Source organism: Carcharhinus amblyrhynchos, chromosome 16 (assembly GCF_965287045.1).
Source record: "Carcharhinus amblyrhynchos chromosome 16, sCarAmb.v2.hapA, whole genome shotgun sequence".
NCBI lineage: Eukaryota > Metazoa > Chordata > Chondrichthyes > Carcharhiniformes > Carcharhinidae > Carcharhinus > Carcharhinus amblyrhynchos.
Genome location: NC_137339.1, coordinates 50796427 through 50822074, shown reverse-complemented (window position 1 = coordinate 50822074; position 25648 = coordinate 50796427). Strand labels below are relative to the sequence as shown.

The window sequence follows — 25648 nt, the reverse complement described above, 5'->3', positions numbered from 1 at the left end:
GGGTGCAGTTTTGGACTCATTTAAAAAAGATGTAAACACATTGTAGTTGCTTCAGAGGAGTGTACTACATTGATATCTGGAATGAGCAGAATGTCTTATGAGGAAATATTGGACAGACTGGGCTTATTTCCTCTAGAGTTTAGGACAGCGAGGGGTGACGATTGAAGTATGTAAGATCCTGAACAGTATTGACAGGATGGACGTTAAAAGGATGTTTCCACTTGTGGGTGAGCCCAGATCTAGGAGCACTATTTTAAAATTTGGGTTGTCCTTACAGGGCAGGGATGAGGAGAATTTTTTTTCTCTGACAGCTGAGACTTCAGAACTCTGCCTCCAGAAGTTTTGGAGGTGAGAGTCACTGAATATTTATAAGAAGGAGGTAGATTAGATTCTTGTTGGCAAGGAAATCAAGGTAATCAGGGATAGATAGAAATGTAGAATTTGAAACAAAAACAGATGAGCCGTGATCATCTTAAATGGCAGAGCAAGGTCAAGGGGCTGAATGGCCTATTTTTCCTATTTTGTATATTCGTATGTTCTCTGGGTGAGTTGAGGCGATCAGTAGCTGTGGCCCCATTCTGCTAAAGGAAGCATCACAGCTGAGCCCAATCCTGTCCTTGAAAGATCTTCACATTTGCACTGAATGGTGATTTAGGGGGTGGGAACTTCAGCTAATTCTGCTGTCATCTCCCCACTTTCCTCCCACAATCTTCCTGGGTCCCTGAGTTCATTGTAAAACCCCATTGCAGACCAAGATGATTTCAGAAAACTTAACACACCCCAGTAATTATACCTGGGAAGTTTCTTGTCTGGCCTATATTTATTGAGTATAAATTTATCAGTTGAGACACTGAGGACCGTATTCAGTTCTTAACAGTTGGTCATCACTTAACCACGCAATTAGTGGCTCATTCTGCATGGCACAGTTACTGATAAGTAGCTGTGTTACAAACTGCTAAGTATTCAGTATTGTGGCGACTTTTGACCTGCATGCAGTACTGTAAGGAAAATATCTAATTTAAAGTATATGGAATCTGTAATTGTTTTGAAGTATGTTTGAAAAGGATTTTGAAGAATTTGCCTCGGTTGTAAAAGGATCAGTTGCAATTTTCTTGGATAATGAGAAATTACTGTTCCATGTGACCTGGCAACCCTTGAACCTAGAATACCAACGGGAAGAAAATTAAGACAGAAGCCATGTGGCCAGGCAAAAAGGAGAGCTGCAGACAAAGTAGAACTGTAGCAGAGGAGAGAACAGGAAAGGTACACTTACAAGATATTGTGTGCATGTAATAGTAGTTAAACAGGAAAAAAAGCTGAAGACGGTTAGACCAGAGATTGTGAATTGGACAATTTTACTGCTGCTACCAGAGCCAATCAGACTGTTTTGAAAGGGTGTATTAAAAGAATTGGATAAAGGAGTCATTGCGGAGTCTATGCCAAAAAGAATATGAACCTGCCTAACGTTCTGCAGGAGTGTGCTGTTAGAGTGACTATTGTCTCTGAGTCCTCTGCTGGAATACAATGGAAGTGTCTCGAGGGTCAAATCTATTGAATGGGAACATAAAAAATCCTATAGATCAGAGGCCGAGATAGAGAATTTTGGAACTGCATGTAGTGCCACATATCTGTGGGGTGCTTGTGGTTTTGTAACACATCTTTGTATCAGCTGTTTAAAGTGAAATTTACCTTTTTTTATTTGAAGCATCATTTGTCTGTTAATTCATGATTAATTATATTGAATGTGATTTGTGTTAAAATTACAGAGTGAAATACTCTTGGTAATTCTTTAATTTTGGCGTCATTCACTAGATTTGATTATTTTGGTTTACGTTTCTTCCATGAGTATCAAAGGACAAAGAAAATAACAGCACAGGAACAGGCATTTCCACCGACCATGCTGCCCGACTTAACCAAAACCCCCTATCCTTCCGGGAACTGTATCCCTCTATTCCCATCTCATTCATGTACTTGTCAAGATGCCCCTTAAAAGTCACTACCATATCTGCTTCCACTACCTCCCCCGGCAACGAGTTCCAGGCACCCACCACTCTGTTTAAAAAAAAAATTAGCCTTGTACGTCTCTTAAATCTTGCCCCTCGCACGTTAAACGTGTGTCCCCCTAGTAATTGACTCTTCTACCCTGGGGGAAAAGCTTCTGATTATCCACTGTCCATGCCTCTCATAATCTTGTAGACTTCTATCAGGTCTCCCCTCAACCTCCGTCACTCCAGTGAGAACAAACCATGTTTTTCCAACCTCACCTCATAGCTAATGCCCTCCATACCAGCCAACATCCTGGTAAATCTTTTCTGTACCCTCTCCAAAGCCCCCACATCCTTCTGGTAGTGTGGCGACCAGAATTGAACACTATATTCCAAATGCAGCTGAACTAAGGTTCTATAAAGTGACAAGGTGACTTGCCAATTTTTTTTAAACTCAGTACCCCAGCCAATGAAGGCAAGCATGCCATATGCCTTCCTGACTGCCTTCTCCACCTGTACTGCCACTTTCAATGACCTGTGTACCTGTACACCCAGATCCCTTTGCCTATCAATGTTCCAAAGGGTTGTGCCATTTACTGTACATTTCCTATCTGTCTTAGACCTTCCAAAATGCATTATCTTCTGAGATCAAAATGCATTATCAAAACAATGTTACTGAATTTATTTGGTGCAGTTTTCAATGTGTGATACTGGTTAATCTGTGAGACATGGCTATCGTGAGAAGTAGTATTTGGTTACTACTTAGCATTGTTTTGTGTATGGTTACTAGTTAGTGCACTGAAGTTTGTTGAAGAGGGTATTGCGCAGTAGTGTTTGTGTGACTTCTAGTTGATGTGTGTGGTCACTAATTAATACACTATTGCATCTGTTATGCACACATGCATGTAGTTGTTGGTTAACGCAATGCTGTACTTCACCTTTTTCTCCTGCTCTTTCCATAGATAAGTTCTGGTATTGCCGACTGTCTCTCAATCACAAGGTGTTGCACTATGGAGATCTGGATGAGAATCCACAGGGTGAGGTGGCCTTCGAATCACTGCAGGAAAAAAGTAAGTACGTGTCTGCAAGGTGGAAAATTTCCATTGTTCTTCAGTAAATGTTTCCGCTAACCTGAACACTATTGATCTAAGTTTTGAAAATTCCAGTTAACTCAGCATCCATGGTTTCTTCAGGAAAGAGTTTCAAATTTCTTTCTCTGGAAAAAATGCTTACTGATGTCACTCCATTTTTACAAAGGCCTAGCTATAATTTTAGTATTATATCTTGATCTTGATACCCCTTTTGGAGAAAAGAATTCTTCTCTACCTGACTGCATCCTTTCATCATTTCAAATACTTCAATTAAACCTCTTCAAACTTTAATACTCAAAGGACTATAAACCAGGTTTATGCAACTTGTGGTAATAATTTAACCCCTTCATCAATGGTGAATAATTCTGATGACGTGTGCCACAAGATTAATTTATTCTTTGAGTAATAGTGGCCAAAACTGAACACGGTACAATGAATAGAATCTAACCCAAGCTCCATTAAACTGAAGCAGAATTTCCTCCTCCTTGTTATATAACCCTTTGGTGATAAGCCCAACATTTCATTGATGACATGTTTTTAATATGTAAACCTGCCCATTACCTTTTAAAATCTGGAGAGCAACAACACAGACTGAAGTTCACCATCTAGCTCAAGTTTCTTATACTTGAATTTTAAAACTCCAACCCTGATAAGTGTTGATTTTTATCTGTGTGCAGCTCTGAGATCTTTTACTTCCCTTTTCAGATGATTATTGCACAAAAATAGAAGGAAAGCCCAGTCAGCCTTTCATGTCCATGCCTTTCATACAGTCATATGGGATCTGCACTTTCCCTTCCCCTCCCATTTAATCTTACTACTGAAGCTTATTCAAAAGCCTTTCCTTGGATTGTTTGCCCCAATCCCTCCCCATCACAAGATATTCAAGCCGAATTATTGTTGGGTAAACTTTGAATTTGGGACTCTGCTGCTTTCAAACCTCTCTGCTCTTGGGCAATTTGTGTGTTCCTAACACAATTGTTTGAAAATGAAAATGGTCGACTTTGTTACCCATTCGCTATATCCCCTTTTGCATTGAGTTCCTGAAGTATGAAATAGAAAACAACAGGTGATGTTGAGCCCAGAAACATGAGCCATTAATGCACAATCTGAGTTGTGTGGTTGAGTGTCAGTGATAATTGTCACTCAAGGTCGTCTACTCCCACATATGCTGACTAACCTTACTGCATGCTTTGCATGGCCTCTGATTATATTCTTACTGTCTTTTTACTGATTCGGGGGACATAGAGGTCACTGGTTGGCCAGGATTTATTGCTCATCCCTAATCTCCCTTGAACTCAGTGGCTTGCTAGGCCATTTCGGAGGGCAGTTGAGAGTCAACCACATTGCTATGGCCCTGGAGTCGCATGTAGGCCAGACCAGGTGAGGACAGTAGATTTCCTTCTCTAAAGGAAATCAGTGAACCAGATAGGGGTTTCTGACAATCGACAATGGTTTCATGATCATCAATAGGTTCTTAATTCCAGACTTTTTTTAATTCAAATTCCACCAGCTGCTGTGGTGAGTTTCTAGGTTAATAGTCTAGCGATAATATCACTGAGCCATCATTTCCCTCATTCTACATGAACTGTGTATGTTTTGAGTACTACCCGTTCTCTATATCCCCTTTTGCATAGTGTTTGCCATAGCTCAGTTGGTAGCACACTCGTCTCTGTCAGAAGGTTGTGGGTTCAGTCTTGTCCACAAAATCTAGACTGATAACTAGTAGTGTACTGAGAGACCGTGCTGCACTATCAGGAAGTACCGTCTTTCAGATAAGATGTTAAAAAAAGGTCCTTCAAGATGTTCCCATGGCATCATTTCGAAGCAGAGCAGGATGTTAACCCTGTGTCCCGATTAACATTTATTACTCAATTAACATTGCAAAAACAGATTATCTGGGCGTGATTACGTTCTTGTTTGTGGGAACTTGCTGTGTGTAAATTGGTTGTAGAATTGTCTATATCACATTCATGGCTACACTTCATGGAAAAGTACCTCATTGACTCTTAAGAGCCTGGGAATGTCTGAGATTGTGAAAGGGGCTGTCAATGCAGACTACTCTTTGTGAAATTGGGATTTTGGTTTTGTAAATGGTGCAGAATAGGAACAGAGATGTTTTTATAATAAGAGGACGGTATTTCTGATTTTCCCTTTAAACTCTCTAAATGCTTGCAGTCATCTAGCCACATTTCTTGATTTACATTTGTTTTCTCCTCCTATTGTTCTGTCTTCAGTGCTCTGTATAAAGGGAACCATAGAAATCTGACAGTGCAGAAAGAGACCATTCACCCCATCGAGTCTGCACTGACAACAATCCCTCCCTATCACCACAACTCCACATATTCACCCCGCTAATCTCTCTAACCTACGCATCCCGGGACACTAAGGGGTAATTTAGCATGGTCATTGCATCTAACTCACACATCTTTGGATAGTGGGAGAAAACCTGAGCACCTGGAGGAAACCCACGGAGACACGGGGAGAACATGCAAACTCTGGACAGACAGTGGCCCAAGCCGGCAATCGAACCAGGTCCTTGAAGCTGTGAGGCAGCAGTGCTAACCACTGCTTAATTGCTTGCCACTGTGCTGCACGGGACTGAGCATTTCATTAATATTTCTCAATTCTAAAGTTCACAGTCAACACTCTTTCTTCCTGACTAATCTTAATCCTATTTTCATTCCGTCCTACAACCCCACTAACACTCTCTCACTTTCAAAATACTACGGGCCGAATTTTACCTTCTTCAGCCAGCAGCTTTAGAGCTGGAGGTTGGCCATTGAATATTTCAGATGGCCTTCCCACAGGCTGTCGCCCACTCCGACCTCCCAGTGACAGGCAAGACATAGGCCAGCCTGCCCATCTGCCCTTGTCCCAGTTGAGGCCCTCAAGTGATTATTATTGTTGAACACTTTAGGGTCATTTTCTGCCGAGCCTCAATTGAATAATGAGAGGGGTGGACTGCTTGCAGTTTCAGTGGTCTGCATTGCAGCTTCTGGTACTGCAGGGACTAGATTGGCTGCCAAGCTCTGAGGCAGGACTTCCTCCCAAGTGAGGGGTGGAAGGCCTGCCTCTGGCCAGTTTGGAGTGTTAAATGGCTGCAGGGCACCCGTATTGGCAAGAAAAGAAACCTCACCATCCTGAAAATCCTGGTCTATTTTCCATTGTGCTGGTCACTTGCAAACGATGTTACTTTAATTACCAATGTATTTAGTTACACTTTGTTGGTTAATAATATGAACATTACATTCTGTTGGTCACTATAATACGATGTGTCAAGTTTGAAGAGAGAACTTGGCCGGCAGTGACTTCTAACTTAATAATAGAGAGAACCATGCTACCGTACCACTACTGTAAGGAAGGATTAACTCCTGATTTTAAAGCATACAGGATCTGACTACAAGAAAGACCAATGGTGTTGAATTCAAATATCTGGAGCAAACCTGAAGTATGTAACAATTGCATTACATTCTATTTACCAGTTCGTTAACATTATTCTTTGATCACTAATTCATTGCTATGCACATTGGTTACTAGTAAACTAAAATACTTTTGCTCTTGAGACACTGTAACACTCTGGTCGGTAACATTCATTAGTGAACTTCTCTTTTTATTTAGTTCCTGTTGCAGATATCAAAGCCGTGGTAACTGGGAAAGATTGCCCCCACATGAGAGAAAAGAGTGCCCTAAAACAAAATAAGGTACAGCTTAACTCTTTGTAGGTTTGTGTGTGTGTGTGTGTGTGTGTGTGTGTGTGTGTGTGTGTTTACATATGTTATATGTAGGGATATATTGATCATTGGTTGGAGAGAAAAAAACAAGGTTCAGTCTGACCAACCTAGTAATCTCAAGTTTTTGACTGATGATGATAAAAATCAATTTCTATCAATTGGTCTGTGGCAGATTCAATCATGAGGCAAAGAAAACCCAAGAGTTGGAGAGCTCTTGGGGAAAGTCAAGTATTATTTCCAAACATGCTGCCATTTTTCAAAATTAGTCATACTGTCTGAAATGTTGGCCGCGATTTTCCCATTGTGACCCACAACTTTTCTGTGGGTCACGTTGGGAGATGCGCGTCTGCGGCCTTGAACAGGATTTGCGCATGTGCCGGGAATGCGTGCGCATTTCCCAGAGCCAGTGAACAGTCACCGGTCAGATCACACTGGAAACCAGCGGGGAGGCAGGTAAATCATTTGAATCTGTTTTTAATCTGCTTTAAATAATGCAGATTAAGTAATTATCAGGACCTTTCAGGTCCCAATCAAATCTCCCACCCTGCCAAGCGTACTTCATTCCAGTAGGCTTCAGACTAGCTCCCCATGTTCGGGGAACTAGCAGGAGACCCCGGCGGAATGAAGGGGGGGTCAATTGGCCCTCTCCCCAGGGGTTGGGCGGTGAGGGAGTGGTGCCCTCTGGGCATGCACACTCTGGCAGTGCTGGCCTGTCTCCCTGGCACTGTCCAAGGGGCAGAGTGCCCATGCTATAAGAGAGCACTTTGGCACTGCCTAGCAGGATCATGTATTATGATCCAAAAGACAGCTCTGTCGACAATACAGTACTGAAATGAAATGCCAGATCTCTGGACTGGGACTTAATACCACAACCTTGTAATTCAGAGGGGACAGCACTGCCCACTGAGCTAGCGTGGACACAGATTTTGTTCAGAAATAACAATTTCTAGCAGGCATTGAGCAGTGCCAAAGGGTGGGGCCTATTGTGGGTAGAGCCTACGGGGCAATCAGAGTGGGGGGGGTTCCCACTACCACTTTGCAGTCAGGATCAGTCTGGAGGGGGTGGTTTCAGGACTGGCCTGGGAATTGCTGTGGGGGCTGCGATCGAGCCGTGGGGGAGATGTTGGGACTGGAGGGGCAGCACTGCAGTGTCCCAGGCTGGCCTGCGATTGGATGGCCAGCAAACAGGAGTTTGACAGTTTGGGGCCACTGCGCATGCGCAGAGGTCCAGAACTGTCAAACCCATGTGAACAGGCCCTGCTCCCTGTGTTTTTAATGATATTCATGACTGTGCGCTGAAGTCCCAGAATGCAGAGATTCAGGTGAGAAGCCGAACTGACAGAACAGTTGGGATTTAGAACAGTTTTCCCTCCGATTCAGCACTTATGGGAGAATTGTTATTTCTGAACAAAATCTGTGTCCACACTAGCTCAGTGGGCTGTGCTGTCCCCTCTGAATTACAAGGTTGTGGTATTAAGTCCCAGTCCAGAGATCTGGCATTTCATTTCAGTACTGTTGGAGTACTTCATTGTCAACAGAGCTGTCTTTTGGATCATAAACTAAACCAAGACCCTGTCTGCTTTCTAAGGTGGATGTAAATGACCCATTTATGGAGGAGCTGGGGAGTTCTCCCTGGTGTCCTACCCAATGTGTATCTCTCAATATCACAGAAATAGATTATATGGTCATTCATCACATGGGCTTCGTGGGAACTTGCTGTGCACAAATTGGTTGCTGTGTTTCCTACAAGAGTGACCAAACTTCAAAATGTATTTCATTGGCTGTAAAGCACTTTGGGACATCCTGAGGTCATGAAAGGTGTGATATGAATGCAAGCCTTTTTTTATCTTCATATCTCATCTTATTTTCCTTTCAATGAAACAATACTACCTGTTTCCACTGTCTCTCTGGAGCTTGATTCCATGAATATATCTGTAATATTGTTTCCACGGATTAGTTTTTGATTTACCTCCCTTCACCTTGAATTGTGGCCTCTTGTTTTATTGTACTGGACAAGACCAAACAGCTCATTCTGATTTGCACTATCTGCTCCCTTTAAAATCCTGAAATAGCAATTATATTACCTCTGCAACTCTCTTTCAGTGAGAGCTTATCCAGTTTGTTATTGTTTCTCAGAATTCAATCCTTCCATCTCTTCACTCATTCAATAGCTGCAAAACCCTTTCTATATTGTGACCAGAACTATTTACAATATTTCAGTGTAATTGCATCAGTGAGTTAAGGAGTGGTAGTGTTGTCCCACTGTTTCAGCTCTACATGGATCTTTTTAATTGATCTCACCATCGGTTTTGCTTTCCACATGGAAGTTCTGACGCTCAGCGGCAATCTATTGTTAATCAAGACCCCAGGTCTCTCTGTTTCTGTACACATTGTGCAAAGCAGCACTGAGTGTAGCTCCACCATATGGACTGCAGTGGCTCAAGAAGGTGAGGGCAATTGGGGATGGGCAATAAATGTGGTGTCACATCCAGTGAAAGAATTAAAGCAACATGGCTACACACGTGAAAATGATGCATGTATCATGTCTACCTATAATGTGCATATTATTAAACCCGTAACATGTATAATGTATTGTATAACTATAAAATTTCATATAAAAATAGATTTTATTGTTTATAGCAATACTTTATATCTATCAGACTATTTCATGGGTTTCTATGTGATCACCACTTCCTTCTGGTACCATGCTCTAAGAAAACATTAGTGACCATGGACTTCTATTGGATTGATCCATGATTATGCAAAGAACTGCGATGGTTCACCATTGCCTTCCGCAGTTTAACTGACCAGGAAACTCTCTCACTCTTGGTACCTGACATCAGGTGTATTAGAATGTATTTATCAAAAGCCTGCAAGTTAACATTGACCAGAATTGGACTAGCTGTAAAAAGCAAATTAGAGACTCAGAATCCTGCAGCAAGTAACTCACCACCTGACTCCCAGAAAGGAAGATATGGAGTCTGATGGAACAATCTCCATTTGCCTGGATGAGTACAGTTCCAATAATGCTCAATAAGCTCAACATCATCCAGGGCAAGCAGCCTGCTTCATTGCTACCCCTTCCACAAACATTCAGTCTCTCCACTGCCAACACACAGTGGTAGCTGTGTGTACCACCTTAGGCAGCACCTTCCAAACCATTACCACTAATATTCAGAAGGACAAGAGCAGCAGATACCTGACAATACCACCATCTGGAGGCTTCAGTCCAAGTCATTCACCATCCTGATTTGGAAATTGTAGGGGTTGGGAGGAAGGGGTCCTCTCGAGGCTACGTATAGCTACTAAAGCTAATACAAAGACTTAAAAATGCAATGTACTAATGTACGTTGACTTTATTTCACCAAATGATCAAATGAGAGAAAGCCCTGCACTCAAGGTATAGAACACAGGCAGCCAGACATCAGCCTGAAGACCAATGCCCTTGTGAAGGCAATTATAGATTCCCAAAATCATTTTGTTTACCTTTCCAATGGGCATTTCCAGTAAACATTAATACAAATCAGTCAATAATCATCCTGTCATTAATTCCAGCCAATAACAATACATATCATGACCTCGTGGGATTTCACTTGTTCTTAAATAATGGACATTACATCCCCCCTGTTGCCCAGCAATATGGGATGCTGCACAGTGAAATGGGAGAATGATTCCCACTGAATTGAACCCATGTGACTCTCGTCCAAACCTGAGAAATTCTTCATGTCTGCTCACCACCTGCATTATCTCTGCGTTGAATGACCCTGTTTGTAAGGGTAGCATTGGTAGTCATCTTATTTCCGACCACTGCTGGTAACATTTCTGCTTTCAGTGAATCTATTGTTCCTTCCCTGTCTCTGTATTTTGTCACTGACTGAAGTTTCACAAAATGTAACCAAAAGTATCTTGTAAATTCAAAATACATGTTTTAAATGAGACATATTTGTTAATTATGCAAAGCTGTCTTCTATGGCAACAGCACTGGCTGGCTTATGTTCCCATAATCCAAGATCATTCATTCTATAGTTAGTACCGTGTTAGTGTTCCTAAACAGTTATGTGCTTATTAGCCTAATTCGCCTCTCTACATCAGAAATATATCGCCGTTCCTTCACTGTTTTAGAACGCAGAGGTTGATTTCCTTTACCTTATTTCATAATCTGTTAGAAGTGTTTGAGAAGATGTTAAGTGTTCTTTATTAACATAAAGATCTGACACTCACTTTAAGTGAATAATTAATAAATTATTTATTTATTTAACCAACCAGGAACTTTTACTAAACAAGTAACATAGCAATTAAAGTAAGAACAAAGAAAATTACAGCACAAGAACAGGCCCTTCGGCCCTCCAAGCCTGCACTGACCATGTTGCCCAACTGAACTAAAATCCCCTGCCTTTCCGGGAACCAAATCCCTCTATTCCCATCCTGATCATGTATTTGTCAAGATGCCCCTTAAGAGTCACCATCATATCTGCTTCCATTACCTCCCCCAGCAGCAATCCTCTGTGTAAAAACAAAACTAAATTACCTCATACATTTCCTTTAAAGTTTGCTCCTCACATCTTAAACCTATGGTAATTGACCCATCACTCTGGGGGAAAAAGTTTCTGATTAGCCACTCTTATCATGCCCTTCATAATTTTGTAGACTTCTATCAAGTCATCCCTCAATCTCTCTCATTCCAGTGAGAACAAACTCTCCAGGCTCTTCTCATAGCTAATGCCCTCTATACCAGGCAACATCCTGCTCAATCTTTTCTGTACCTTCTCCAAAGCCTCCATATCCTCCTGGTAGAATCAAACACTATATTTCAAGTGCAGCCAAACTAAGGTTTTATTAAGCTGCAACATGACTTGCCAATTTTTAAACCCAATACCTCAGCCAGTGGAGGCAAGCATGCCATATGCCTTCTTGACTATCTTCTCCACCCACGTTGCACTTTGTGACCTCTGTACCTGTACACCCAGATCCCTCTGTCTATCAATACTCTTAAGGTTTAACTGGAATGTTGTTCAAATAAATACCAGGACCATTCATTACCAGAAAATAATACTAACTTAGACTCAAAAAGATATACAACCAGGCTTTGTGGCTTTGGGAAAAAAAACTTTTGGAGCTGTTTGGTCACTGTTGCTATTGGTAAACCTTTTCTAATTTGGCACCCTTCTGGTAGTTAGATGGAGATTACTCAGAAGAGATATTTTTAGCTGGCAGAGGGCCCCTCTTGCCCTTCTGCATGTTGAGAGGTGGCAGCTTTTCAGTTCAACTCAACTGAACTGCACTAATTGAACCAAATTAAACTCGGGTAGTTGAGTTCCTATTTTCATATGTCTGATGATCTTTCCATTTTCCTACAGCATGATTTGGTCTGATGTTGTCAACAAAAGCAAATTCAAATTCAAAAGATTCCTGATGGTCGAGTGTCTCCTTTAAACTGATAGGCTATCAAAGTGCAAAAGCCTGCAAAGTCTGTTACTAAGGCAATTTTGATGCTTGATCCTAGTTACAAATATTGCAATATAAGTACCCTGTAGGCATTGTTAACATCCAAGCACTGAACACAAAACCAGCTTTTAAAGGGACCATGCATTTTTTTCCCCCTCTTGCAGTTATTACAATTCTTTTGCAGCTTTACAAACTCAACTTCACAACTGTCACTGAATCAAAATCCTGGATCGAGCCCCCCCAACAGCACTGTGATCACATAGGCTGCAGCAGTTAAAAAGGCAGCTCAACACCACCTTCTCTAGTAAATACTATTATGTGATGTCACGTCCTATAAAATGATTTTCTTAAAGGATTTGCAGACTGGCCACATTATGAATGCATCTTTTGTGGCCATCAAGTCCCAAAGGAGATTCTAGCCCAGAGGTAGGGAGACTACTATTGCACCACTAGTCCTCTGTCCTAGTGTGATGCTATTTCTAAATAACTCATGAACTTGCCTGGCGTAACAAGCTCACCCTTGTATTCTGTGTGTAATGCAGTCAGACCCATCAATTGTTTCAGCCTGATATTGCAATAGGGATGGGTATCTTTTGAGTATTCTGTGAAAAATGCATCTCAGAAAAACTGAAAAGCCAATGTTTAACTAATGTAAGCACCATGGGATATCAAATACAGAGTTTAAATGTAGAACCCACTTCACAGCTGTACATTTTGTTTTACATTTTTCTGCTTTTACAGGAAGTTCAAGAGCTGGCTTTCTCCATCCTTCATGACCCCGATGAGGCCCTGAACTTCATTGCCCCAAACAAATATGAGGTAAATGATCACTTTGGTTTGACAGAGAAGATACTTGAGGGGCAAATCTTACCACTGACGACATGATTATAGTGAACATTATATTTGCCATGCCAGATAGGTAGCAATATTTGGAAACCTAGACCTGTTGATAGGTGACACATCATTCCACATTAAAGGGTCTCATACTGATTTGCTGCTTTTTGCGCATGCTGTATAGTATCCTTTTATAGAGGCGGTTTTCCACCATTATCTGAAGATGCAGATATCTGCAAATCTAGTTGATTTATCAAGGACCTTGCCTTGATAATCACTGGTTGTGAATTTGGTGCAGGGTGTCACAGGCCCACCATAAGGTCAAAGCAGTGGGACCTATTCAAAGGGATTTAGAACAAATATGTTCCCTGAAAGAAAAAGAGCATACAGAGCAGAGTAAAGCAAGTAAAAGAAAGTTCACATCAATGCAAAATATTCATTGTAACAAAGTCTCAGAGCATAGCAACTGAAGAGGTGAAATAAATGAGGAGCTTGGGAAAGCAAAGAGGGCATGAAAACATATTGGGAGATAAAATGAACATAAAGCCAAAGACGTTTTATAAATACATAAGGATCAAGAGGATAACTAAGGGAAGAGCAAGACTGTATTTGGAGTTGGAAGAGACGGCATGGTTCTTAAACACTCTGCCTGGAATTTTACGTCTCCCTGGGGCAGGTTGGCTGGTGCAGAAAAATAAAAATTGAGCATCATGGTATCACCTGCCTACCCTCATGGGTATTTTATTCACGGCAGGGGAGGTTGGGTGGCATGCTCGTCGTTGAGCCAGTGGAATCTTTGTGACTGTCCCCTGAAAAGAGGGTAATGATTTTAGTTGGAGGAGGAGTATAAAATATTGAATGGGATAAATATCATGACACAGGAAGTATCAAGGGGTTTTGGAACCTTTGTAAGCAGATTGAAATGTATCCCTGGGAGCTAAGAGAAGCAAGTGAAGAAATAGTTGAGGCTACGATCATCCTCTCAGGCTAAAGGAGTGATCCTAGGGGAAAAAAAGAAGGCCTCAGCTATCTAATTGTAGACTAGTCAACCTAGCTTCAGTGGTCTGCAGATTATTGGAAAATACCCTGAAGAACATTATAAATCATCATTTGTGAAGAGGCATTTATTAATCAAGAGTTGTCAGTGTGGATTTATTAAGGGAATGTCATGACTGAGTAGTTTGAATTTTTTGAGGAGGTAACCAGGGAGAATGGCATGTTTGATGTTGTCTCTGTAGATTTTACCAAGATTTTTGACAAGATCAAGATTAACTGGTCAGAAAATGAAGAGCCTGTTGGTTCTAAGTTGAATCCAAATTTGACACAATGGCAGAAAGCAATGGCTAATGGCCAATGTGACTCTCGTGACTGGAAAGCTGTTTCCAGTGAGGCTGTACAGATCTCAGTAACAGATACCTTGCTTTTTCAATGAATTAGACTTCAATGTATGGGCTAGATTAAGAAAAAGGGAGCAATATAAAAAATGGTTGTTTAGTTGTGAGAAAGAAAGCCATAGATTGCAGGCAATATAGAAAACAGGAGTAGGCAAAGGCTATTCGACCTTGAGCCTGCACTGCCATTCAATATGATCATGACTGACTCACATTCCCACCGAGTTTCATTTCAACAACAAACTTGGAAATATTACTTTTGATTCTCTTATCTAAATTATTGATGCGTGTTGTGAACAGTTGAGGCCCAGGAAGCACCGATCCCTGCAGGACCCCACTTGTCATTTCCAGCCATTTTGAAAATGACCTATTTATTCCTGCTCTCTTTCCTGTTGACTAGCCAATTTTCAATCCATGCCAATATATTAACATAAGAACATAAGAAATAGGAGCAGTAGTCGGCCATCTAGCCGTTCAAGCCAGCCCCGCCATTCAATAAGATCATGGCTGATCTGAAGTAGATCAGTTCCACTTTCCTGCTTTCTCCCCATAACCCTTAATTCCCTTGTCTATCAAAAACCTATCTACCCATGACTTAAATATATTTAGCGAGGTGGCCTCCGCCACTTCAACAGGCAGAGAATTCCAGAGATTCACCACCCTTTGAGTGAAGAAGTTCCTCCTCAACTCTGATCTAAACTGCCTGCCTGCCTGCCTGCTGCTGCTGCCCCCCCCCCCCCCTCCCCGAGGCTGTGCCCTCTAGTCCTGCTATCCTTTCTGAGCAGGAAGAATCTCTCTACCTCTACCCTATCCATCCCTTTCATTATCTTATGTCTCTATAAGATCCCCTTCATCCTTCTAAACTCCAACAAGCACAGACCCAGTCTATTTAGTCTCTCTTCATAGTCCAACCCCCTCATCTCCGGTATCAGCCTAGTGAACCTCCTCTGCATCCCTCCAAGGCCAATATATCCTTGCGCAAGTGCGGTGACCAAAACTGCACACAGTACTCCAGCTGCAGCCTCACCAGTACCCTGTACAGTTGCAGCAAGACCTCCTTGCTTTTATATTCTATCCCCCTCACTATAAAGGCCAGCATTCCATTCGCTTTCTTGATCACCAGCAGACTGGGTTTTTGCGACTCATGCACAAGGACCCCCAGGTCCCTCGTGTTCCCATGCCCTCATGGGAATTACCTCCAATTCCCATGTGATATTAATAGTCGGGAGGGTGGGGACAGTGGCAAATGGAATTCAATCTGGTGACGAGCAAGATAATCTGTGGGAAGAGCAAGCAAGATAAAGAGAATGCACAATAGAATTCTGAAAGGTGTAGAGGAATACGTCCACAGATCACTAGAGGAATCAGAGCAGGCAGTTAAGGAACCATACAAAAGTGTTTCCATTATTAGCTGAGACACAATACAAAAGCAGGGAAGTTATGCTAGAACCATATTAAACACTAGTTTAGACCACTGGAGTAGTGTGTGCAGTTTTGATCACCACGTTACAGGAAGGATGTGATTGCCCGAGAGAGAGAGGATGTTGCCAGAAACTGAAAATATTAAGTACGAGGAAAGATTGGATAGGCTGTGGTAGTTTCCTATAGAAAAATGGGGGCTAAAGGAGATTTAATTGAGGTGTATAAAATTATGAAAGGCTACAAATCAAGAGCTGGAAAGTGGCATTAGATGGATGGTTTTTTGTCAACTGACAAAATGGGCCAAATGCCCCCCTTCTGAATCATTTTGTATGCTTAATCTTCTAGATTTAAGGAAATGTAAGCTAGTCTATGCAACGTGCACTCATAATTTAACCCTTTTAGCCCCACTATAATTCTGGTGAACCGGCTTAAGGTACTGTGCCCGGAACTGAGTGTGGTACTCAAATTGTGATCTAACTTCAGCCTCCACTTCTTAATCTAGCCCATACATTTGATGTCTATTACACTTCCCTTGAGGGGAAAAAAAGCAGCTTTGGCTCAGATATAAAACCAAAATGCTTGAGAAACTCAGCAGGCCTGACAGCTTCTGTGGAGAGGTAATAGAGCCAACATTTTGAGTCAGGGTGACCTCAGACTCAGTGTTGGCTGTATTTTCTCCCCACAGATGCTGCCAGACCTGCTGAGTTTCTCCAGCATTTTCTGTTTTTGTTTCAGATTTCAGCATCCACAATATTTTGCCTTTTGGCTCAGATATTCTGGTCTCCAGGTTATTGGAGGTGCATCTTGAAAGTCCTGCTCTGTAGGGATTGCCTGGAAAGTTTGAATTTCCCCAGTGCCTGCTGAAAAAGTCTCCAAGTGGGAAAATTCTGACTCTTCCCACTTACTTACCTGGATATTTACCCCAAAAACATTAGATAGCAAAGGCCTAATCTAACTTCCGGGTAATTATACAACTGACTCTCCCCCATTTTCACCCATTCACTAACACACTGAGAAGCTCTGGGACATGTAAATTCTTAATTGTAGAATACAGGTAAGCTACTCACTTGATGAAGGAACTGTGCTCCGAAAGCTCGTGATTCCAAATAAACCTGTTGGACTTTAACGTGGTGTTGAGACTTCTTACTGTGCCCATCCCAGTCCAACACCAGCATCTCCACATCAGAAATACAGAAACAAATGCCATTTTTTTAAAGAAAAGGGCTAGGCTCCTATGCAGATTGGCTTCACTGCTCCCCCTAAGGTTTCCTGTGTTGAATAAATTTTACAGGGTACTCCATCAAAAGATTAGCTAGAGAAATCGGGAATTTGACTCTGATTGCAACATTTATTAGCCTTTTTAAGTGTTGTCTGGCCATTAGTTTTTAGTGATTTTGTTTTTGTACATGGACCCAAAATCTCATTGCTCCTCTATCGTCACTAGTTTCTTACTATTTAAAACATGCTCTGAATCATCTTTCACCGATACAAAATGGATCACCTCACACTCCCCCATCTTTTCCATAAAAAATTAATGCTTTCCAACGCTCCTTTTCATGAGCTATGAAACCCATTGTCTGCTGCTTTGCATAAGTAAGCATCAACACTTGAGATTTGCCTATTCTGCTTTATCCTTCCCATCTTGCTGGGATGGAGAGGCAAAAGGCAATGACGGTGCACAAAACACTGTGAAAGGTGCAGAATGATAAGGACATGATTAGCAGTTTGGAAGACAGAATGGTAAAAATAGTGAAAGTTGGATTACTGCCATGATTATGGGACAGTTAAATGCTAGGGAGGATAATTGTTATCAATTAACGTTTATTCTTGTCCCACCATCTGTTTAAATAGAACCCTACAATTTATATTGAGTTAGGTTTGTACTTGACAAAGTTGTATTGGGAAGGCAGAACTTTGAGAGAGAAAAGAAAAACTTGCTTTTGTCTATGGGCCATATTTTCAAATTTTGTAGCTGTCACAAAGCTTGCCAATGCAGTAAATAGTTGTATGTGGGTGCTGCGAGGGTGGAGAGAAGCATCGGATTTCAGCAGGAATAACCAATTGGTGAAATACAACATACAAATTAGCGGCAGGAGTAAGCCACTCTGCCTCTCAAGCCAGCTCCGATATTCAGTAAGATCATGGATGATCTGCTTGTAACCTCAACCCCACATTCCCACCTACCCTGATGACCTTTCACTCCCTTGAGTAATCTCTCCGCTTCTGCCTTAAAAATATTCAAGGACTCTGCTTCCACTGCCTTTTGAGGGAGAGAGTTCTAGAGACTCTCAACCTTCTGAGAGAAAAAAATTCTCCTCCTCTATCTTAAATGAGTAACCCCTTATTTTTAAACGATGATCCCAAGCTCTAGATTCTCCTGAAAGAGGAAATATCCCCTACACATCCATTCTGTACATGAATAAACAAATGGCAGATGTAATTTGATGTGGAAAGTAATGCCCTTTGGCAGGAAAAATCAGAGGCAATATAGATTTTGATGGGGCTAAAGGAACATTAGTTGAAAGAAAAAGAGTGGGACTCCCACTCCAAAAGAATGGGTGGCACAGTGGTTAGCACTGCTGCTTCACAGCCCCAGGGACCTGGGTTTGATGCCCGGCTTGGGTCACTGTCTGTGTGGAGTTTGCACGTTCTCGTTGTGTCTGCTTGGGTTTCCTCCAGGTGCTCCAGTTTCCTCCCAGTCCAAAGATGTGCAGGTTAGGTTGATTGGCCATGCTAAAAATTGCCCCTTAGTGTCCTGAGATGTGTAGGTTAAAGGGATTAGCGGGTAAATATGTAGGGATATGGGGGTCGAGCCTGGGTGGGATTGTGGTCAGGGCAGACTTGTTGGGCCAAATGGCCTTTTTCTGCACTGTAGGGCTTCTATGATGCTATGATGATTCCCAAAGAGTTTACGCAGTAGGATAAGGCACAAAATGGAAAACTTATGTCAATGCAAATTGCTCATTATTGCAGAGTCTTGCGTTTGAGGTGAGTAATGACGATATTTTTGGACTAGTTACACTATCGGTGAAGAGGTGCTGGTAAAGTCTAAGACTGAAAGAACTCTGCTGATCATGATCATGATTTGGAAAGTTTGGTGCTAATGGGAAAGATCAACTGTAAAGATCAATGTATAAAAGGCACAATCTTTCTGAAAAGTCTCGCAAACTAGATAAATGTACCAGCAATGAGGATGATTCACACCTCCAGGGCATGATTAGCATGGAGGTCTGAAGGTCACCAAGCTCTTTTAGGACATAATGTCTGAAGAGAGAGAAATTATTTCATAAAGACTTTGGATCCACATACATAAATCTTAGAGAGTGGCAGGAAAGATTAACAAAGTTGTATTTTTCACAAAAACATACCAGATTGTTGGCTTTATAAATAGAGGTATAGAGCATAAAAACAAGGAAATATATTTTATAAATCACTGGTTGTGTCCAATTGTGGGCATCACACTTTAGAAAAGATATCAAAGCCTCAGAGGTTGAAGAGGAGATTTATTAAAATGATACGGAGGATGAAAGACTAGAGAACCTGAGACAGAAAAATCAAATAAAGAAGAAACATTTCGGGGGGGGGGGGGGGGAGCAAAATAGGGGAGAAGAAAAGAATTAAAAGTTTAAGGGAAAAAAGTTAAATTATTTCAGTCATTTTGAGTTTTGATAGGGTAGAAACTGTTTCCAATGGCAGGAGGGTTGGTGACTAGAGGACCAGTAACTGTCAGGGGAAGTCTAAGAGGAATTTTTATTCAGCGTATTATGATCTGGAATTGCACTGCCTGTAAATGTAATTGAAGCAAATCCAATAGTAACTTTGGAAAGGAAAATTGATCTCTGTTTCAAAATAAATGATTTTCAGAGCTGTGGGGAAAGAGAAAGGAATGTGAATAATTGTAAGGTCTGAGACATTGCATGGGATTGATGGGCCAAATGCATGCAAGAATTTTTGCAAGTTGCCTACAGACCTGGTAAATAGTGATAAAGTAATGGAATTCATAAACATTAGAGAAGCTTGTAGCAAAACCAGAGAGCTGCTAATAGGCATCTTACAACTTCCAAATGTAGAGAATCTTTTGAATGCGCTTGAGATTTGAGACAAAACAATGTGTTTGTGAACCAATAAAGGAGCAGGCTGTTTAGAGGTAACTATTGACCATGAATTAATAAATAACTTAACAGTGTAAACTTTGGCAGGATGAAGCGAAAGTTGACACTGGGACGAATGGGCAAAGCTAGTAGCCGATGGCAGTATGAGCATTGGGAGGTGTTCACAGTATTTGGTAGAGAACAAGGCCTAAATCACCTTAAAGGGCAAAAGCTGTATTTGTATAATTAAACAAATTGGTCAGTATGGAAAGTAAGAGACAATAAAAGAAAAGACTTGTGTGAAGACAAAGAATAGTATAAATTTTGCAGACTGAAAGAGGTATGAAGGACATCAAAGGAAGATGTTGAAAATTGCAGGATTTACAAATAGGGAATATCAGGAATCTCTGTCAATTCAGAAATTGTCACCTTGGATTGACAAGTGTCCAATAGCATTGTCTTGTTGACCTGAATAGTATAAACTAGGAAATAATGGGTCTATTAGTTTAATATTAGTTGTTAGAAAGTTATGAATTTTCAAATGTTACAATATTTCAAAATCATAGGTCTGCAGATAGTCTCAGAATCCCAGCACTTCTGGGACAGGTTGGATATTTCAAAGGACAGGAGAGAGGGAATGGGAAGCTTGCTTGCCACCAATTAATGGCCAGCTAAACTCTTTAAGGAGCTTGCTAAGGGGCCTGTCTCATGGAGAATGTTATTTTTAATCTTTATTTTGACCAACTCCAACAGTCTATATACACTTTTCATTGAGGTTGAAGGGAGATCAAATTAACCTCAAATATGACAATGAGACAATTAGAGCCAGATTGATTTTCTGATCCTATAATCTTTTTAATGTCTTCTGTGTAGCCTTTTGAGACAAAAAAATGTATATCATAATGAAAGATAAAAGTCTTGTATTTACGTGCCGCTTTTTACAATCTCTCTTTGCCACAAAGCACTTTATACTTTTGAAGTGAATTCATGATTGGAAATTTGATAGCCAGTTTGCCCACAGCAAGGTCCATGAACAGCACTGAGGAAGTGTTTTTTTTTTGATACATGATCTGTTTTTTTTGATGTTGGTTGAAGGATTAAAAATTGGTCAGGACACCTGCACTTTTTCAGGAGTCCTCTGCCTAAAAGTGGAAACCTCAAACTGTTGGCACCAATCTGATCCACACTAGCCAACTTCACTTTCCCCCTTCTGTAAGCTGTATGTGATCTCAGGAAAGAGGTCACTGTCCTGGAACAGTTTTGCTTTGGCTCAAGCTTTCTAAATTCTTTAACGTGCCATTTGTGTTCTCTGCAGTACTGTATCTGGACTGATGGACTAAACGCTTTGCTGGGAAAAGAGATGACCAGTGACCTGACAAAGAATGACCTGGATACTCTGCTGAGTATGGAAATGAAACTGCGCCTCCTGGACTTGGAGAACATCCAGATCCCCGAGACACCACCTCCCATTCCCAAAGAACCCAGCAGCTATGATTTTGTGTATCATTATGGTTGAGCACTACAATGAGCAGCACCTTGCAAGCACAAAAAACAATTTAAAGAGGAAAAAAACACAGCAACATCCAGTGAGCAAAGTGAATGCGATTCAACCAGCTGTTGAAGAAACTTGAGTCCATTGAGTAAATGCACTGCAAGTAACAGAAAGGCAGTGTGAAGGGGCACAAAATGCCAAACATGCTGTGTTTCTTCTGTTCTGAGGAGTTCTCAGGCTGTCCTGGGCCCTTTTAGAAATAATTCTGTATTTAATATTTTAGACAGGTTTAAGAATTTGGTGGATAATGTGATTTGGTACAGTGAAGTTCGTATGATGATTAATAACTTATTAGTGTTCTAGTAGGCCAGCCTGCTTATGTAGATTTGTTTCACTGTATGCAAACAATTGTCCATCAAATATTATTCAACCCATTGTTCAATTCTGGGACAATGGATTGTGTTGTATAATCTCTGCTGTATATAATATGTGAATGTCATAAAAAAAATATACAGGGAGAGTATCCTTTAGTTTCTGATACTTGGGAGTGCCTTTATGGTTCTCACCCAGGAATAATTTCTACAATTTTTTGAAAGTGCTCGTTTTGAGCAGTGACATGATTGAGGGAAACTTAGCAACTGCAGCCTCTTCTTTACTCAAAGTTTATCCTCCTCCCCTACATCTGTGCTGCATCCCAGAACTTGCAGATTGTGAGGCGCATAGGCACCTGGAGATGCAGTTTTGGAGATGAGGAGGGCAGCCATTAGTGGTCATTAATCTGTTTCATAAATACCACTGCTGCGATCCAATGCCATCATGAACTGCTTGAGCTTTGCTTTTGTTGTTTTGTGATTTATACCGCTAAATTACTGCCTTGTATCTTATTCTAACTACCCTTGACTGTTTAATTTGTCCAGGCACAGATTTCAGGATGGTTCTGGTAGAGACTCAGCCCTTTTAAGCACATTAGAGCTCTGGCAAAGGTGCTTAGTATCCTCACTGTTTCTGATCTTTGCACCTTTTTATTTAAGATCTTGTCTTGGGCAATGAACTGAATAGCTACTTGAATGGTTTGGATTATAGATCCTGAATTGATCTTGGTAAGGACACTGAACAGGTACATGAATGGACTAGATTACAGACACTGAACTCAAAGGGTACTTGAATGGCGAAGGTGAGGACATTGATTTAAACTTTAATCAACAAGATTATAAAATACTAAAATCAATGGGTCAATGAGAACTGCCTCTGCTTTTGAGCTATGTAATGAGAAGGCTCAATAATACGTAGTTATCAGTTATAGAGTTTCCTTTGTATCCATAAGTATTCTTAATCTAAGATAATATCAGCATGTGGGGTTATCATCCTCTCAACAGCAAACCTGTGTTTTACTGAGTGACCAAAAAAAGAGTAAGCTTACTAAAGCACTGACTTAACACATATTTAAAATAAGTGGTTTTATTCCCACTGTTTAATTATGGCATAGCAGAAACTGAATTGTCTGGAGCAAATGCTATTTGCATTCACTTCAAAACTTTTTGCTGTTGCCTCATGCATTTTTTTTTACTTGGTGTGGTGATAATTGATAATTAAAGGGAAAACACAACGAGTTATACAGTATCGGCAGCAGTGGATACAGTTTCGCCTCATGCCCTAATTTCTCATCCATGGTTTCCTAACTGAGAACATTGTGCCTCAGATTTGATCGGAGGTTAAGGTTGTACTTTCTAGAAATCTTAACAGCTGTTTACACTTGACACATGAGGTATTTTATTGCAAAATATGTTTCTATTTACAAAACTTGGATAGTTTGGGAGTGAGTCAGAATTTTCAGAATGCAACATTTATACTTCTCAACACTTAGAAATGCTGCACTAACATATTGTTGCTAACCAATTGAGGAGTAGATGATACATCAGCAGGGTAGATGGTAATGTAGCATCAAACTAAATAAGGACCTGCAACCCTTTCAAAGAACATTTAAATTATACACTAGGAAGAGGTTTCCATGTAAACAAATACAGGAAATTGTGCCTTTTAAGTAACTGAACTATAAAATAGACTGAATTTTAATTAGGTATCATAGTTCCCACAGAGGATCATTGGATTCTGATTGGATTGTTCTTGCTCCCAAAATAACTATGCATTAGATTTTAAAACAATTGATTCTAGAGCAGAATATCAGTAATAACTTCCTTTTGGTGAATGACGATCTACAAGATGTGGTCTTCTAGTAAGCATAATTGATATTGTAAAAGGAAAAGTGATGAAAGGAGAAATTGTGAATATTGAAGAGAAGAAAATTTCTAGATATCTGGCTGGTGCAAGAGGTATTCACTTTGGAAAACACAAATATTCTATGAAATATACATTGGACAGATCAAAATGATGCCTCCCCCAGCTCACCCCTCCAAAAGCAACAGGAAATATAAGCTTTACCTGGTATGGCTGTGGGCTAAGTACAGGAATTAATTACAGTTGCCCAACTGTCTGCCACTATTGCGAGCTTAAGTACAAGTTGTTCCTAGTACTTTTTAAAGAAACAGTCCATCATTTTGAAAAACAGATTCACTTTTCAACGTCGCTGCTTTTCTTTCCCATAAACTCTGATGTCTGGAAGATGTGGTACTGCTCCTGTGAGCAGGCTGTGATCACTTTTGAGCTAATAGGGACATTTTGTGGAGATCACCCGAGATCCCTGCTGATCAGGTGGGAATCCAGAAGAATCCTCTGTAAAAATCCTGCCGAAAATGGATGTGACCTCTGGGTGTCAGTGAAAATCATTTTCTAAAGTAAACTTGATTCTCCCCGGGAATTTGAAGTCAAAAGGCTCCCAGAGTTTATAAAACCAATTTATTGACATCAAAAATAATTAACAATTTGTTTTGATTGTTCTATTGTAACAATCCCTAAAGAATGATCCCTACTGTGATTTATGTGTAAAGCTATTTTTAATGTCATTTGGGAGAATATTTGTCTATTGTACTGTTAATTGGTCAGTGTTATAATGGCTGATAAGATTTTAAAAAATGAAATAGTAACATTTATACAATAAACAGAACACTCCTGCTGTAATGAGTCTTCATTTTTGTACAGAAAACTGGGATAGTCAAATAACCATGAGGTCTTTACCCTGGAACAGGGAGGTGTGGCATTGTGGTATTGTCGCTGCATCAGGGATCCTGGTTAATGCTCAGGGCACATGGTTTTGAATCCCTCCATGGCTTATGGTGAAACTTGAGTGAAAAGTCTAATGGTGACCACGAAACCATTATCGATGGGTAAAACCCATCTGGTTCACTAAGGAATTCCACTATCCTTACCTGATCTGGCTGTATGTGACTCTAAACCCATAGCAACATGGTTGACTCTTAATTGCCCTCTGAATTGGTCTAACAAGCCACTTGGTTCAAGAGCAATTAGGATTGGGTAATAAATGCTGGCCTAGCCAGTGATGCCCAAATCCAATTAATAAAGAAGAACTAGTGAAGTCATGATATGACTACAAGGGCTTATTAACAAATATGAAAGTTCCATCAGTCCTGACTGAGTATTTTGCATCATCATCATCCTTTTACAGTTCAAAGGGATTGACTTGATGCCTAAGGGTACTTGTGTTAGCGCAGTATAGCGTGAGTTCGGGAGCGCAGGGCCTAGAGCGAGGAGCAGCAATTGAACTCTAGTCCAAACTCACTTTCTGCGGAGGTGGAATGTGAGCCCAAGTTCATGTTGCGGTGGTTGAAGGGCAGTAATTGGAGCTCAGTGGTTGAATCAGCAGTTGACCCTAGGGAGTTGAAGAGTATGGTGATCTTCATTGTTCTCCTCCACAAATAATTCTTTTCAAATAAATAAATTTACTTTCACCTGCCAAGTAATTGTAGAGCCTCACAATTATTACAATACTCTTCCTTTATCAGGTCACATTTATTAGAAACTTACATATTTAAGTAGTTACATCATTGCTTTAAGAGCTGGATTTGATGATGGTATCATTGGGATGTTTCACAGGCTTCTGTCTTAGTTTCATTTTCTGTTCTATGCAAAGAACTTTGCTTTCTATAAACCTGTTGTGTGTTACTTTGAATCTGTGTGCAAACAACACCTTTTTGTTAAAACCCATGACCGCTAACAGGGTTAGGACATTAATGAAATGTCACCTATCACTT

General features: G+C 40.7%; 1 protein-coding gene across 5 annotated transcripts in view; it reads left to right on the top strand.

Annotated features, from left to right (window-relative positions):
- Nucleotides 1-24574, top strand: part of LOC145354005 (engulfment and cell motility protein 2) — a 174212-nt gene extending 149638 nt beyond the window's left edge. For 4 of the 5 annotated variants that reach the window (XM_080205078.1, XM_080205076.1, XM_080205077.1 and 1 more), the window contains 4 exons: nucleotides 2948-3055; nucleotides 6695-6777; nucleotides 12994-13071; nucleotides 21306-24574. In XM_080205078.1, the coding sequence (XP_080061204.1) occupies nucleotides 2948-3055; nucleotides 6695-6777; nucleotides 12994-13071; nucleotides 21306-21506 (470 nt within the window). In that variant the 3' untranslated portion in view covers nucleotides 21507-24574. The remainder of the gene's footprint in view (nucleotides 1-2947; nucleotides 3056-6694; nucleotides 6778-12993; nucleotides 13072-21305) is intronic. The other variant, XM_080205079.1, reaches the window with a different exon arrangement.
- Nucleotides 24575-25648: the final 1074 nt, after the last annotated feature.